Below are 15,793 nucleotides of genomic sequence, written 5' to 3' on the forward strand. Positions count from 1 at the left end.
TACTCGTCACTATAGGCATTTGAGGGTGATTTTCTTTTTTTTTCACATGTGCCCATTTTCACTGTTTTCTACCACAACCTGATAAGTTATGAGTTGAAAGCCACATAAAAGCTTTTAGATGTCCTAAAAAAAATTTCTTCTCTCATTTTATTTTTAAATACTTGATTGATTATCTGTGCATTCACTGTATGATATTAGGTGACACTTCTGCTCATTTATTGACTTCCAGGGCAATCTGGTTCCTACAGATGAGATTTCCGTGTATTACAGATGCCAGTCTGATGGAGATTATTTAGACTCTGTTATCAAGGGTCACACAGATTTCATTTTTGCAACCACCAAATCCCCTCTGAAGTTGTATCCAGTCCCGAGCTCCTCCAACGTGATCATACAAGAGAAGACCCAAGTAAGGGCAACAAACTTCTCAAGGCAATCCTTCTTGTTTTAAGTGTTTACCCTTCTTGTTCTTGCTGTAAACTGAAAAGCTGTACTCTCTCAGCATAGGTGACATGCATTTCACAACAAGGGGGCTATGAACTGTGGTAAAAAGATGTGTAATTTAATTACATTGTTCTTTCTAAATCCCCTTTGTCCTCCTCTCTGCAGGAATGGGATTTTCTAATGCAGTGGTTTTGGGATAAGGTTGCTAAAATCTGAACAATGACTGAGGTTTGGGTTCTGTTTCAAATGTATGTTTTGTATGGGAAACCGCATTTACAACTCTGTCAATACCACGTGGGTAGGTTACAACACCGACGTTTCATCGTCCACGTTGTTGCCACGCATGGCATTACATCGCAAGTCGTTTCTACGATTTGCACTAGATGACGCGCAACACCAAGGAATGTGTTGGATTTTAAATCCAACACATCCCTACTGTTGCGCTAACTGGAGTATGAATAGTAATTTATACTATTCCTACGTCCAGCGTGCCATCTAGTGCAAGTCGTAGAAACGACTTGTGATGTAAAGCCATGCGTGGTAACAACGCGCACGATGTAACGTCAGCGTTGTAACCTATTGCTTGGTAATGTATTGCATAGTAACTTCATACATTCAATAGGTTATGCTTGTTTTGGACTTTTTAATTGAGCAAAAACTCAAAGCAAATAGAAACCTATTTTTTATTCTAGACATGTAGAAATAGCAAATTATCATATATAACTTACTATAGTAATTTAAAACTATGTGGGAATAGGAGAAGAAATGAATCTAAATCTAATACTGTAGTAAGAACAACTTTATACTTTAAACTTGCTTTTTATGGATTTGTTATAAATGTTTATTTTTGAAGTCTTCCCTACTGATTACTTTTTCTCGTCTTTTGTTGTGAGCCAAACTATAACGTGACAAACTGATTATCTAGCAAATCTGTCTTTTAAAATGTAACTATGCATCTATAACGTTTTTTCTTTTGAGTTATGCCCCAAGAACTGATGACTGCTATAGCGTTAGAGCCCTCCGTAGCGTGCTCTACTGGACATTAAAGGACTAATACCGCGGTAAAGGCCAGAGGCGAAGGCCAGGTCCTTTAACAAGGGAGTGGGCCTTTAATGGCCTGCTACGGAGCACTTTATGTCTATTTGAACATTCTCCCCCTAGAGGGCAGAATGTTCTAATTTGTAAAAATACAAAGTCCTCTTGGAACACAACAGCGTTTAAATCCATTCAGGCTCGGAGAGGCCTTTGTTCACAGCAACAGTGGTGAAATTAAAAAAAGCTTTGGAATGTTGCTCTACCGGTTTCTACCAGGCAGTAGAAGCCCGGAGCACTCCATTGCCTTCAATGGAGTGCTCAACATTCCCATTTTCTAATTGTAATTAAAATCTTTCTTGTGTTTATGTTCTGGGTCGCTTCTTACAAAATATCCAGTTCTTAAGCAAGTGTTTTTGTTTCTGGTTTAACATGGTTCTTTAGAAAGTGTTCTTGTTTCTAACTTGCTTCTCTGGCCCCTGCAGAGGTAAGAAGCAATACCTAGGAAAGAAAGTAATACCCTATAAAGGGAAGGGAATTGTACTAGGGGCATATAAAACTGTCAGAGGGCATGTATCCACCTCCTACGACGTCCCTAAAAATGCTGATGGGTTAAAGATTGTTTTTCATGTTTAACCAATGCTGAAGTGTTCTCCACAGATAAATGGATAAATGTAGCATTTTTTATGCTTCTAATTCTTTGGCGCCAAGGTTCTTGGACCCCCAGCCATTAAGCAACCATTTCCAATTTCCTTCAGCTATAGTGTGGATAGCTGGGCCCTCAAAAAGCTCAAATATATGACCCTGGGAAGGTCATCCTGATGTGTACCGTCTCATTATGAGCCACTACGTGAAACATAGACACTCCCAAAAATAGAAAACAGTTTAAGTAAATGCTTGTGTAATGTGAGTGCGCCAACCAATCTGTGGCTCCCAAACTATACATAAAACAAGAAGTAAAGACTGTCTGATATCATGCTGACAACGAAGACCCAGTCTGCAATGGTTTGTAAAGTTTTTCTTTGGCAGCCTTTTACGGCAGAATCCTGATCTAGAAATATTCATTTGTGCCACACTTTTTCCTTGAATTATGTTTTTTAGAATTCTGTTGTGTAACTGCTCTAGTGATTCTAGCACTTGAACCTCTTGTCTTGCTTCACTGCAAGTGTAAAAAAGGCCCATGGAGTTGTCACCATGATTCACAAATTCCATTCTTTTTCACACTTGCCATTGATTTAACCGAATGAGAGTTTGCTGCTTCCCCACAGCCACGTGATGTAGCTCATGCGTCACAGAATCCGAATGTGTCGACTCTGATTTTAGATTAATTTTAGACTCCATGTTCAGCATCGCTTCTAGTGTAATCTTTGACACCAACACGTTTGTGGAACCATGACATATGCTGCATTACACAGCACAACAAGTGCTGCTTTTGGAGCCAACTAAAAGTCTGCTTTTTGTACCTTCTAAGACAGAATCTGAACTCCCTTCTATCTATAAAGATACAATGACTAAGAAAATAAATGCAGCATACTGACTTCTTTGGAGGGATTTAATCATATTTTAGCAGGTTCTCTTTTGTTCCTCGATGCAGGAAGTTTGAAAGTGCCATAAAATATCCTTCCTTGTAAGGCAGCCATAGATATCTTGTCCACATTCTCCAAAATGATGATGAAAAGTGGCTAAGGCCTTCGATCAAAATGGACAGGCCAAAGAGACTAGAAAAAACAGGCTAACCAAAATCCTGAAGCACATTTCCACTAGTTGTGGCCACTTCTTCTATTTACTGAAGCTTTTCCTGAGTCTGACTGGGCTGTATTGGGTCATCATTCATCGAGGGTCGTTTTAAACCAAGACTTGGTCTTGAAAGCACATCTGATTCATAAGTGAGATGTGGTTCTTCCTCCTTCTACAAAAGCCAAGATCTAATGAGTTCTCAAATTACATTTAATAGATTGAAACATTGGCAAGAGAGATGACAAAGTTCTTATCAGATCATTGAGTATCTTTGAACAAATGGCTTCCTTACAATGCTGCCACAGGACTGGCCTACATAGTAGCTATATTAGACAAGTATATGGACTTCAATGTAGTTCTTCATGGGGTTCGTTTTCTTTACTGACTTTCTAGAAATGCAAAGCCTCCTTCGCCCACAGCAGGTAAGTAGGACTAAACAGCAGACGAAGTATGGCAGTGTTGCGATGGCTAACTGGATGCACTCTGATACATAATTTCAGTTCAACAGACAGATTTTCTCTCATAAGTCAAACTCTCCAAAATATATGATTACTACAGAGTCAGTGGGCCTTAGCGCAGTTCGGGAAAAACTGGGGCTCTTTTGGAGGCTTGTTTAGGTCTTGCCTGAGGATATGATCTCTAATTTGGGGATATTCTCTATGGTTTGGAAAAAAAGAGGCTTGATGGGAGCCCTGTGTAGGTCTTGCCTGTGATTATGCTCTTTCATTTTTGAATAATTGTTATGCCTATGAGTTGATATGTTCCTTGTAATTGTCTTGTAGTCCAGCATAGAGGCCTTTACACAGGTCTTGACCCACAAAGAGCGGCAGTGCCAGTCTACTGAATGTATGATAAGATTTTGGTAAACAATGAACATCGCTGAGTTTACCCTTTTCAGAAGTGACCGACACCTATGCTGACTTCTGCATTTATATATTACTTGAGTACCAAATCTCTTGTTTAGTAGCTCAAGAATATGAATTAAAAAAGACATTTTAGTTTTTACTATCCCAGTAGATGTCTATATTGCAAATACATGCAGTTTGGTTGTGTGAGCCATTACATTACGCCCTTTTTAAATGCTGTGACTGTTTGCATCATAATGTTCCCAAATGAGAGGACAAGAAAAATGATCGGTCTTGTTGGCTCTGACCATAATACCAATACTGGGCCAGTTGTTAGCTGTTAAATCTTTAAAGAATTAAGTTTAGAGCAATTTGAGTTTCTTGAAGTGCTATCTGAATTAGTGTACTCAAATTTGTATGATTTGTCTAAAAGTTTGTTTGGGTTCTAAGCAATAACTTATTTAAATTACATTCTCTGTTTAGCTGAAAGGATCAGAACTGGAAATCACGCTTGTGAAAGGTGTATCAACTTCTGGGAAAATTATCGTTGCTCCTGCATGTGCCTACGTCAACCTCAACATTTCCATTAATGGCACTGAGCAAGGTACCATATATTCATTGTTCAATTGGTTTAAAGATTATATTGTAATGAACAAATGTTGGGTGATGGCACACTAATGACCTATTTAGGCTCCCATTAACGTTGCAAGAGTTGTTGCATCTGTTGTGGTCCAGCATAGATGTCTGGGCCTAGCATTGCTCCTAAAGAGAAAGCATGTCCTAATCATTCTTCCTAACATAATTTTCAATGTTGCTGTTTGTTACAGCCAGTAGACTGTTCATCTAGACATATATGAATGCAAACATGTCTGTGACTACAAATCGTACTCCAACGCAATTCATTAAAACTGCATAATTTGAGACAATTATGTTAGTATTTAATTTCTTTCCCTCAAGCAGTTATTACAAATATTATTTATTTATTTATTTTATTTTGAGAGTTTTATATAGCGCGGACAAGATCCTTGCGGATATCAGTGCGCTTTACTATACACAACGCAAGTTATACATAACAATAAATGAGGGGGAAGTCATGCATAGCATAATAGATAATAAACGTGGAGTACATAACTTGAACATCAGGTTGATACAAATCGGGGAAGAAACATGAGACAAGATGTTTAGTTGGTTCTTAGACATAAGAGTGGACTACTAGAAAGGGTACTAATGCATCTTCAGCGTTACTGGTCTGTAATCAGGTGAATTTTGCCATGAGAATCGCTTTAACTCCCTCAGCACTTGACATTCTTGTACCGCCAGCGGTCCAGAGGAACATTCAGATTTGGATCAATCATTTGAACTATTTGCAGAGTAAACAGGACTAATGAGGACCCTTCTAGGGCCTAACCCATGTAACTTTGCTTTATCCTTGCAAGGGTGACGGGGAGAAAAGAATGTTGGTAATCTGTAATAGCATTAGGAAAAAAGTACTGTTCAACTCAGTGTCACTTTCTTTTCATGGAACACAGTAAAAAGGGGAAAATGTTTTGTGCATCCCTCCTACTCTCCTTGTTAAGTGACACCAAAAGAAACATTTTCCAAGCCAGTAATTTAAGAGGACAATAACACATGGGTTCAAAAGTGAGACCCACCATGAAGGACAAATGCTGGCTTAACATCCCCCTGACACATCCTTATGGGTGTTGATGGAAATTTGTTTTGAAAGCTGCTTAACATCATGGCCACTACTGGAAACTTGAATAGATAACCTTGATCTGAACAGTATATGAAGGCTGAAATCAATATCTCAAATTCATAGAAAAATCACAACGATAGATGTCCACCACTTCAATATGCAGTGACTTGAGAGAGTTGCAGTAACTTGATTTAGGGAGAACTACCTCCTTGCTAGATTACATTGCACTTGCAGAAGGAAACCTAAATTTCCTCACCTGGCAAACCATAATGGGAACAAACATTTAAATCTCTAAGCAAGCAACCACGCACTAGGTGCGTACAATGGGGTCAAAATAAGTCCACTGGTCTGTCAGAGAAGATTCTGTGAAAGATATCTTATTTTGAACAGAACCTTCTGAATTAGGTGACTTGACGGGAACAAGTAATGAAACAAATGGAACACAACCAGTAACATTATCAGTAATTGTAAGTGGCAAACAGATCTGTCTGGCTTACTTCACCTCTGAAAGATGTGGCCAGTATCAGCTCCCACTAGAAGCTTGCTGTTGTTCTACCACAAAACATTGTCATGCAACTGATGCTCACATTTAGTCTTCCCTCTATGTAAGTAAACCACACCACATTCTTTAACTAAGGCATCTTTCAGTTTCAAAGCTTGTTGATAAATTGTCTTGTAGCTTAAATGTGTGTGGAGATTCTGTGTAAGTTAACCAGCTATCTTGGAGTGTAAAAGTGAAGTTTACTTGAATGTGCTATGGATTGCAACCACTTGTTCCCCTGCACCACCATTTACTTCAGTCTCCTAGAAGGTCAATAGGAAATGTAGCAAGAAGAGCTTTTATCAATTCTGGCCACACACTCCACATGAAGATATTTTATCTGTTAGTCTTTAAACACTTGTAGCATGACGAGTATCCCAACTTTGGAATACCCTTGCACAAGAGGCTATATGGCTTAAGATTCTATGACCTGGGTGTCAGTAGTCTACAGCTTTTGTAAGTCCTCTAGCAGATTAAAGTGCTTTATTTTACAAGTGGCAGATCTTGTATAGAATAATGTTTTTTAAGCTTTTCTTTTCAAAACTTATGTGAGTGTTTTTGAGGTGATAAAGCACATTTGGTTTTCTCTCTGGGTGTCTGGAGATCAGCGAGTGGGGCAGTTGTGTGGTTGTAGGGTGCGTAATAGGCCATGGATCACATTAGCATTGGTCACATGATTGAAAATGTTCAGTTTGGGTCTACTGTGCTTTTTACAGTAGGTTTTTCTTGGCTCTGTTTTTTTTGCTTGTGTCCAAACTGTACCCTGTTTTGCTGATAAGTGTTAAGTGGTATCTTTTATTCCGGGTTGACAATAGTGATATTTTTTTCTTTCAAAGGCTTTAGTACTTTACCTAGAAAAGAATTTTCTCTCTTCGGAAGTTTATATTTTGCTTTTTTTTTTTGCTAATGGCAGACTTTTATTAATGGCCATGAACTGACTTCAATTGATGCCACTACTTTGTCCCTGTACTATTGCAGTTTTCAAAGGAAAAGAGTGATATATTTTAAGTCCCAGTGGTAATCAATACTTGTAGGAAATTTGAAGGAAATGTTGCTGGAGAACCAGTCTTGGCAGACCCTACTGCCAACATTAGCTGGCCTGATAAGCCCATTTCATCAGAATATTTTATGAGTGTTAATTAGTCTTAACCCGAGAAATTAGGGGAGTGTCAAACATTCTTCAAGGGAGGACACTGTCATTCTTTGCCCTGGATTCCCGCTGTCGGAATTGCGGAGACTTATTAACTCATCTCTTTCCAATGATAAGATGCATGCCACATACGAGTAATGTGCATGTTCCATTGTGTGTTTTCTTTGTCCTAGAAACAGATATGTTGCATGCAAGAACGTTGTACTAAGATCACAGATGCAGCATAGGAATAAATACATTTGGTAAGTCAGAGACTTCAAATGTCTGACAACGGCTGCCGAGCTATAGGGCAGTTTTACAGTTCTGCCGAAACATGTTGTCAATTTAGAAAGACGGCAGAAGTCAATCAACTTCATTACAGTTTTTAATCCAGTACCGGCATCCCAGAATAAAATACTTTTTTTGCTAGCCCAGGGTTGTTTTTATAATTTTCTAAATGGCCTCAAACCAACACAAAAAGTCCTAAGATTCACATCATGCAGTTGAGCCCACCTGGTACCCTTATAGAGATACAGGAGTGAGAAAACCCGATGGTGAAGCTTGCCACTACTTTTGGGTGAGGACCCTGCTTTTCCCAGGTGCAGGTAAGTGCGCCCCTTTTTGCATGGTTACCCCCAACTGTTTGCCTGGCATCTGATGCAACTTCACTTGATGTGCCCTGGGTCCCTTACAATCCGGTTCCCAGGCCCTGTGTTCTTTCCCAAAACTGTACCTTTGTACCCACCATTGGCACATCTCTGGCCACAGGTAAGCCCCTTCTAAAAGGTACCAAGGGCACTGTGACCAGGGAAGGCCTCTAACAGCTGCAGCACCTATTATGCTATCCATAGAGGTCCTGTACCTTAACACCCCCCCACACACACACTGCCATTGCAGGCTGCATGTTTTGGTGCAGAGGATAGTGAAGAGTCGACATGGCAGATGTACCTGTGTGCCATGCCTACAACCTACTGTCTAAGGCCTAGGTAAGCCACCCCTCTAGGAGGGTGCACTAGCCCTCATTTGAGGGTACAGTGGCATGAGCCCTGTACCCCTACAGTGGCTAAGTCAATTCTTAGGCATTGTAAGTGTAGTAAAGCCAAAACAAGTTTATGATCTAGGAGTTGGTCATTACGAACTCCACAGCTGCATAATGGCTTTACTAAAACCTGGGAATTTTGGTAGGAAACATCTCAGCAAATTAAACCCACACTGATCTTAGTGTGGGATTTAAGGTAAAATGCACTCAGAGGGCATCTTAGAGATACCCCCTGAAAACAGCCATCTCCGGTGTGGTTCCTGAATGGCTGCCCGCCATTCGCCACCACCAGACAGGTTTTTGGCCACCTGGGCAAAGAGTCTCTGCTCTCTGGGTCCAGAAACAAAGCCCATCCTGGGCGGAGGTGTCATGCCTCCTCCCCCAGGATGTGCTGGGTCCACAAAGGGGAAGCTTCAAAGGTCTGCCACATTTGGACGCTGTCCTTGCCTTTTTCTGCCCCCCAACAACTGGATCCCACCGGTTCTGCCCTTACTTTGGGCAGGAGAATTGGCAGGAAAACCAAGCTAGGAAAAAGGGGGTGTTCCCACCTTTGCCAACCCCACAGCTCAGTTGGGGGAGGCGATGTGAAGCACACATCTCAGTCCCTTCCATCTTGATGACGGGACTCCGCCAATTAGGGATAGGCTCATGCCCCCCCCACCCCGCCCCCCCCCCTGCCTGGAGAGTGGCATAATAAGGGGTGTACCTAACCCAAGGAAGGGACCCATTGGTCCCAACCTGCACACCCCTTTTAGCACCCCTAAATCCAGTTTTTAGGGGCTACCCTGAACATTGCCTCATCAGATTAGAGGAAGAAAAAAGGACCGAAGAGATGTGCTGACCCAGCGTGGAGAGGACTCCTACTGCTTTGACCCCAGGCCTACCGGACTGTCCTGCCTCTGACCTGCCTACAGCGAACAAAACTGCATGTCTAGCAGCCAGCAGCCACCCAGAGCCTGGAGAACCTGCCCTGCACTCACCTTACAGACTCTTTCTCCCGTGAGCACTGGATTTGCTCAACAAAGACCTTAAAACCAGAATCCATCCGGCGACTCCTCTATCCTGCACCACTCTGCATCTGACGCCCAAGTTCGAGTGGCCCAACACCACGAGGATTTCTCCCCAGCGATCCTGACCTAGGATCTGGTGATCCCTGACTTCCCGCAAGACAAACCCTGCATCTTCAACCTGAAGAGTCCCCGCAATCGGAGCTGGTAAGAAAATCTGACACCAGAAGACACCTCTGCACCTGATGCCCCACAGACTTGGGTGGCTCAACCAATGGTGTCCAAGCATCCCCCAAGAATCCAACTTACCTCTCCAGCTGGTGGTCGCCTTCAGGATGCCTACCTGCCCAAGCCTGCAGCAACTTTGACGAACCAAAGGCCTCCGTTTGAAACCACAGGGCCTCTCCTTGCCACCCTGCACCCTGCTGCTGCAGTGACACTGGTGGTGCAGTTCCTGTGCTGATTGTTGGCCCCTACCTGGCTGAGCTTAACCCCAGGAGCTTTGCTCCCACATCTGAGTGGCCTGCACGTAAGCAGTCCCTAACTTGAGGCCCACTTAGGCTCATTGGCTAACATTCGGCCCCTGCACTCTGCACCCGGCGGCCCCAGTGCCACTGGTGGTACAACTCGAGTGCCAATATAAGCAATGAGGAACATTGGTCTAACCCCCAAAATTCCCACTCGTAAGACATTTACTTACTTGTGAAACGGATTACCATTTTCCTCCCATAGGAACCCATGTATGAGATTTTGGGTCTAAAATATTGCATTGAACTAATGTGTGGTATGGGAAGAACAGCAACTTTCACTCAAGTCAAGAAAAGTCTTACTTATCGTGTATTTTGAGATCCTTATGTGTGGTATCTAGGCAGTCCACCCCCAGTACTCAAAGTCATCTAAAAGTAACTGAAAAGTATTCTAAATGTAGTTTTTGTGTAATGTCAACTGCTTTTTGAAGCAATACCAACCTGTAACTATTGCAAATTCGACCACAACTACATGTTCGAGGCATGTGGGCTGCTGAATTCATATCTGTGCATAGATCGCCGCCTAGTGTTGGGTCCGGATGATTGCACATTATTGTCCTGGAAGAGTCTTCGAAGTATCATGAGATAGGTGGGTCCTCCCCTGGACTACAGTGCGCATGGGCATCCTCTCCATCCTCAGATTGTTTTTTTCCGCCATTGGGTTCGGATGTCATTTCTTAACTCGGAGTTCGGAATCGATTAAAAACTTTCTAAAAGGCCAAAAGGCCTTCGGGGTCGTCTGTATTGTAATTCGATCGGTGCCAACAACTTTATTCCTGTTGTTTTCTACTCAGGACGTCGAATCGGGCCGCGTGGCCTTTTCGACACCAATGGACCGATCATCGATGGAACGAAGTCCATTCAAAAGATGCCCCAACTGTAACTCGAAATATCCACACATAGATAAACACCCTGTGTGTAACAAGTGTTTATCTCCAGAACACAATGACTGCTTAGCTTGTGCACAATTTCGATCAAAGAAGACACTTCAGATTCGACGAGCAGCGAGGCAGACGATGCAGAAGCCAGCGCCTGACCCGGAAAATATCTTTGAAGACGACGAAGAGGTCGTCGAAGCTGAAGACTCAGATCAGCAGTCGGAGCAGGGGTCAGAACATGACTCCAACTACTACGTCGACGAAGAAGAAGACCTCGTCGAGGTAGGGGACGACGATCCAGGCATCGGAGCCGGCGAGGACGACTCCGGCGAGGACACTGGGCCAACCGTGAGTACGGAGCCCAGTACATGTCACCTTTGTCGCCTGCCCAGACCCCCCCTTCATCTCCTCAACAGCTCTCTGGCTCAAGGTGTAGTACCGAACCCCTTGAAGTCCGCGGTTATTGTGCCGATTCTCAAAAAACCTGGGGCAGACCCTTCTGTCCCTGCCAATTTCCGCCCCATCTCTCTCTTGCCATTTCTGGCAAAGGTGCTCGAGCGCCATGTCACCTGCGCTTTGAGCTCCTTTGTGGAGACGCAAGGAGCTCTTGCTCCCCGCCAGGCCGGCTTTCGCCCCGCACACTCCACGGAGTCCGTTGTCATCTCGGTCTTGGACAACCTCAGGGAGGGCATGGATACCAACCAGCGCCAGGCCTTAGTGCTCCTCGATCTCTCAGCCGCCTTTGACACGGTGGATCATACCATCTTACTTTCCCGTGTCAGGGCGGCGGGGATCGGGGGGACTGCTCTGGTCTGGCTATCCTCCTTCCTGAGTGACCGCACCCAGGCCGTCCGCCTGGGTGACTTCACAGCGGACGTCCGGAAAGTCCAGTGCGGGGTTCCCCAAGGCTCCTCCCTTTCCCCCCTCCTGTTTAATCTCTATGTTGCCCCTCTTATCTTCTCTCTTCAACAAATGGAGGTCGCCGTATTTAATTATGCGGATGACCTCCAGCTTGTCTTCAACCTATCCTCTTCCCCCTCTTCTGTTCTAAACTTCCAATCTGTCATGCTCCATATCCGGGACTGGATGAACCACAATCACTTGAAACTCAACCCCGATAAGGCCGAGCTGGTGTTGACGGGTGGTTCATCCAGTCCCTGGTCCTCTCTTTTCTGGCCCCCTTCTCTTGGCCCCTCTCCTGTACCCACTTCCTCTGTCAAAACCCTAGGCATAAAACTCAATTCTCAACTCACCCTTCACTCCCAGGTTAGCTCTGTGGTATCTTCTTCTTTCCTCTCACTGCGCACTATACGCAGGGTGTCCCGTTGTTTTACTTTCTCTGCCCTCAAACTTATCATCTTGACCATTGTGGTGTCCCGCCTGGATTACGGCAACGCCCTATATGCAGGTATCCCTGCATATAGCCTACGGCGTTTGCAGCAGATACAAAACCAGGCGGCCCGCCTGGTCTTCAATCTTCCGAAATTCCACCACTCCTCCCCCCTCTTGAAATCTTTACACTGGCTCCCTGTGCGAGCTCGGGTCCAATTCAAGCTCGCCTCCCTCACCTTCTTGGCTGGACTGGGCTTGGCACCGGCGTTCATCTCTTCTGAGATCACCCCCTACGTTCCCACCAGGGAACTACGCTCGTCCTCCCAGTCCCTCCTCACCATCCCACGCTACCGGAGAAAGAAGTGGGGAGGCTCGAAATTTGCCACCCTTGCCCCGATCCTTTGGAACTCCCTTCCCCTAGAACTCCGAACCATCACTCTGTACCCACAATTTCGTAAACACCTCAAGGCCCACCTGTTCACAAAGTCCTTTGACTAAATCCCCAACAGCTTCCCCTGCCTTCTAGCCTTGGATCTTGTTAGCTGTAGCGCCAAGAAACCGCTGGTGTATGCGCGCTTTACAAGTAATTTTAAACTCAAACTCAAACTCAAACATTTACTGATACGCTTCCAGAGGCTCAGGTCGAGGCATCGCCGGAAGGCCTTAGCCAAGATCATGACATCTATTCTATAGCCCCACAATTCAGCCCGGCTAAGAATATAAGACAAGAGCCATCGGTGCAACATTCCATAAACTTGGTAAAATCGAAACCGAAAGTGATGGAACCAAAACAGAAACCGAAACTGATAGACTTTACAGTCTTCGGACCGAGAGGTGTGGATCCATCGGAGCCAACCAAAAAGAAAATGGTTGTCGACCCGGCTGGGTCGCATATAAGGGTTGTCGAGCCGAGAGCCAGTACACCCATGTCCACGCCTACGCTAAAGGCGGTCGAACCGACGAGATCGATGGCGACACCAAGCAACACAAACAAGGCAATCGAACAGAAGAATGGTTGTCGAACCGAAACAGAAAGTCGACAAACCAAGGCCGGTGCATACAAAGACACTCGAGCCGAAGGCAAGGATCGAACCGAAGGGGTCCGTCGAGCCGAGGCAGCAAAACATCCCTCCAAAGCAGCAAGCTCTGAAGACGACACAAGGCCAAAAAGTGGTTATTGAACAGAAGAGAACAGTCCGATCGATAACAATTACGACTTCAAAGAAGTACATACAGACTAAAAAGACTGTTGAAACACAGAAGTCCCTCAGAACGATAAAATTCGGACTTCCAACACACGTGAAGCCAAGAGCGGTCGAACCAACAACCGGAATCGAACCGACACAGACAAAAAAGGTGATAACGGGGAAAAGAGCTAAAGCACCTGAAGAGCAAGAGCCCTCAACAGATGAACAGTAAAAACTGTATGTTGACCCCGATACTGGCAGAGTTACCCTATATAAGAGGAAAATCAGACCAGGCACTTACGCTGAGACCTATAAGATACCACTCAAAAAGAAAAGAGACACTTCTACATCTCCAATTCTCTTTGAGCCTATCAGACCACATGTGCAAGAGACTTATACATATTCTCCCACACGCACAGATGAGGATGTGGACTATGAGGATAATGAATAGTACAATTATCCGGTGGACAATTACCAGGACAACCAGAATCAACCATGGTCTGACCCTGTAGATCCTGGAGACTCTCCGCCCATTCCAGACAATACTGCATCCCCTGTTAAGACTTCGCCTACAGAGGACACAGCTGCTTTCAATGCATTGATAGAAAGAGCAGCATACAATCACCACGTGGAGATGCATGCAGACCCCATTGAGGAAGACTTCCTCTTTGACACTTTCAACACTTCTGAAAGATCAGTCAAAACATTGCCAATGTTAAAAGGGGTGCTTGAACACGCAGGGGACATATTTAAGGAAACAACCAGGGCATGGGTCATTAACCCCAGAATAGAGAGGAAATATAGGCCAGCACCAGTGGACCCTACATACATTAAGGGACAGCTGCCTTTAGTAGTATCCAATGCACGTAAACGTGCTAATTCTCAGACTACTGGCGAGGCTCCACCTCCAGACAAGGAGTCTAAGATTCTGGAGGCTTCAGGCAAAAGGGTAGCTGCTCAAGCAGCTAACATATGGAGAATTTCAAACACACAAGCCCTGTTAGCCAGGTATGACAGGGCACACTGTGACACACTAGAGCAAATTTTCCACCATCTACCTGACCTTTATAAGGAACAGGCATAGTTCCTAATACAAGAGGGAAAGCTAATATCTAACGCCTCCATCAAATGTGCGCTAGATGCGGCAGACACAGCAGCAGGGCTATCAATACCAGTGTCATGCTCAGAAGACATACGTGGCTCCGCATCTCTGGGTTTAAGAATGCGGTTCAGAGCACTTCACTCAATCAACCTGTAAACCCTGATTATTCATTTGGTCCTGATGTGGACACAATATTAGACAAGATGAAGAAGGATACCGAGACAGCCAAGTCTATGGGAGCCTTGCAGTCACAACAATACAGAGCCGGCTCCTTTCGTCGCTCCGGCAACAGGGGAGCTGCAAGAGGAGGCTCAACACAGCAAACCTCATACAACAAAGGGAACACGCAAAACACCTACAACAAAAACAGTAGAGGTGGATACCGTGGCAATAACAACAAAGGTAGAGGACGAGGGAAAAACACCACCAGATCCTCTACCAATACCAAACAGTGGCTTCTTGTCACTATCCCCAGACCATGTAACACCGGTCGGGGGAAGATTACAGCAGTTCCTGCCAGTCTGGGAAAACATAACTACAGACAGGTGGGTGAGGCAAATTATCCAGCATGGCTATTGCCTAGAATTAACCTCCACACCACCCAACATACCTCCAAGACACCGTCCTATGTCCGCAGAACACCTACACTTATTGCAGCAAGAAGTCATCAGCATGCTACAAAAAAGGGGCCATAGAACTAGTACCCTTAGAACACTAGGGTACAGGGGTGTACTCACTGTACTTCCTAATTCCTTAGAAGGACGGGTCTCTCAAACCAATTTTGGACCTCAGGCCCCTAAACCAATACATCTTATCAGAGCATTTCCACATGCTCACTCTACAGCAGGTATTACCACGGTTGCGTCAAGGAGACTTCCTCGCAACACTAGACCTCAAAGACGCATATTTCCATATACCGATACACCCGGCACGGTATTGCACCGTTACAACGCAACTTTTACAACGCACTACCATTACATCGCAACTTTTACAACGCAGGTACCATTACAATGCATGCCATTACAACGCATGTCATTACATAGCAGATACTATTACAACGCATGCCATTACATCGTAAGTATAGGTAAGTATATAATTTTTATTTTATTTTATTTTACATTATTTTATTAATTTAATTAATATTAAAATATTGTATTTTTATAAAATTAATTATATATATTAAGTTAAGTAATTAAAAAAAAATAAGTATGAGTATAGGAGTATATGTTTTGGGGGTACTGAGGTATATGTTTTGGGTTTTTGGGTATTTTTAGGGTTCTGGGCTAGGTTTGGGTTATGG

General features: G+C 44.1%; 1 protein-coding gene across 1 annotated transcript in view; it reads left to right on the plus strand.

Moving 5' to 3' along the window:
- Positions 1 to 15,793, plus strand: part of IARS1 (isoleucyl-tRNA synthetase 1) — a 553,819-nt gene that overhangs the window by 418,556 nt on the left and 119,470 nt on the right. Inside the window, exons 29-30 of the mRNA XM_086938943.1 lie at positions 230 to 406; positions 4,539 to 4,659. Of these exons, the coding sequence (XP_086795069.1) occupies positions 230 to 406; positions 4,539 to 4,659 (298 nt within the window). The remainder of the gene's footprint in view (positions 1 to 229; positions 407 to 4,538; positions 4,660 to 15,793) is intronic.

The sequence above is a fragment of the Lissotriton vulgaris genome, chromosome 9, assembly GCF_964263255.1.
Source record: "Lissotriton vulgaris chromosome 9, aLisVul1.2, whole genome shotgun sequence".
In the NCBI taxonomy this organism is placed as follows: Eukaryota; Metazoa; Chordata; class Amphibia; order Caudata; family Salamandridae; genus Lissotriton; species Lissotriton vulgaris.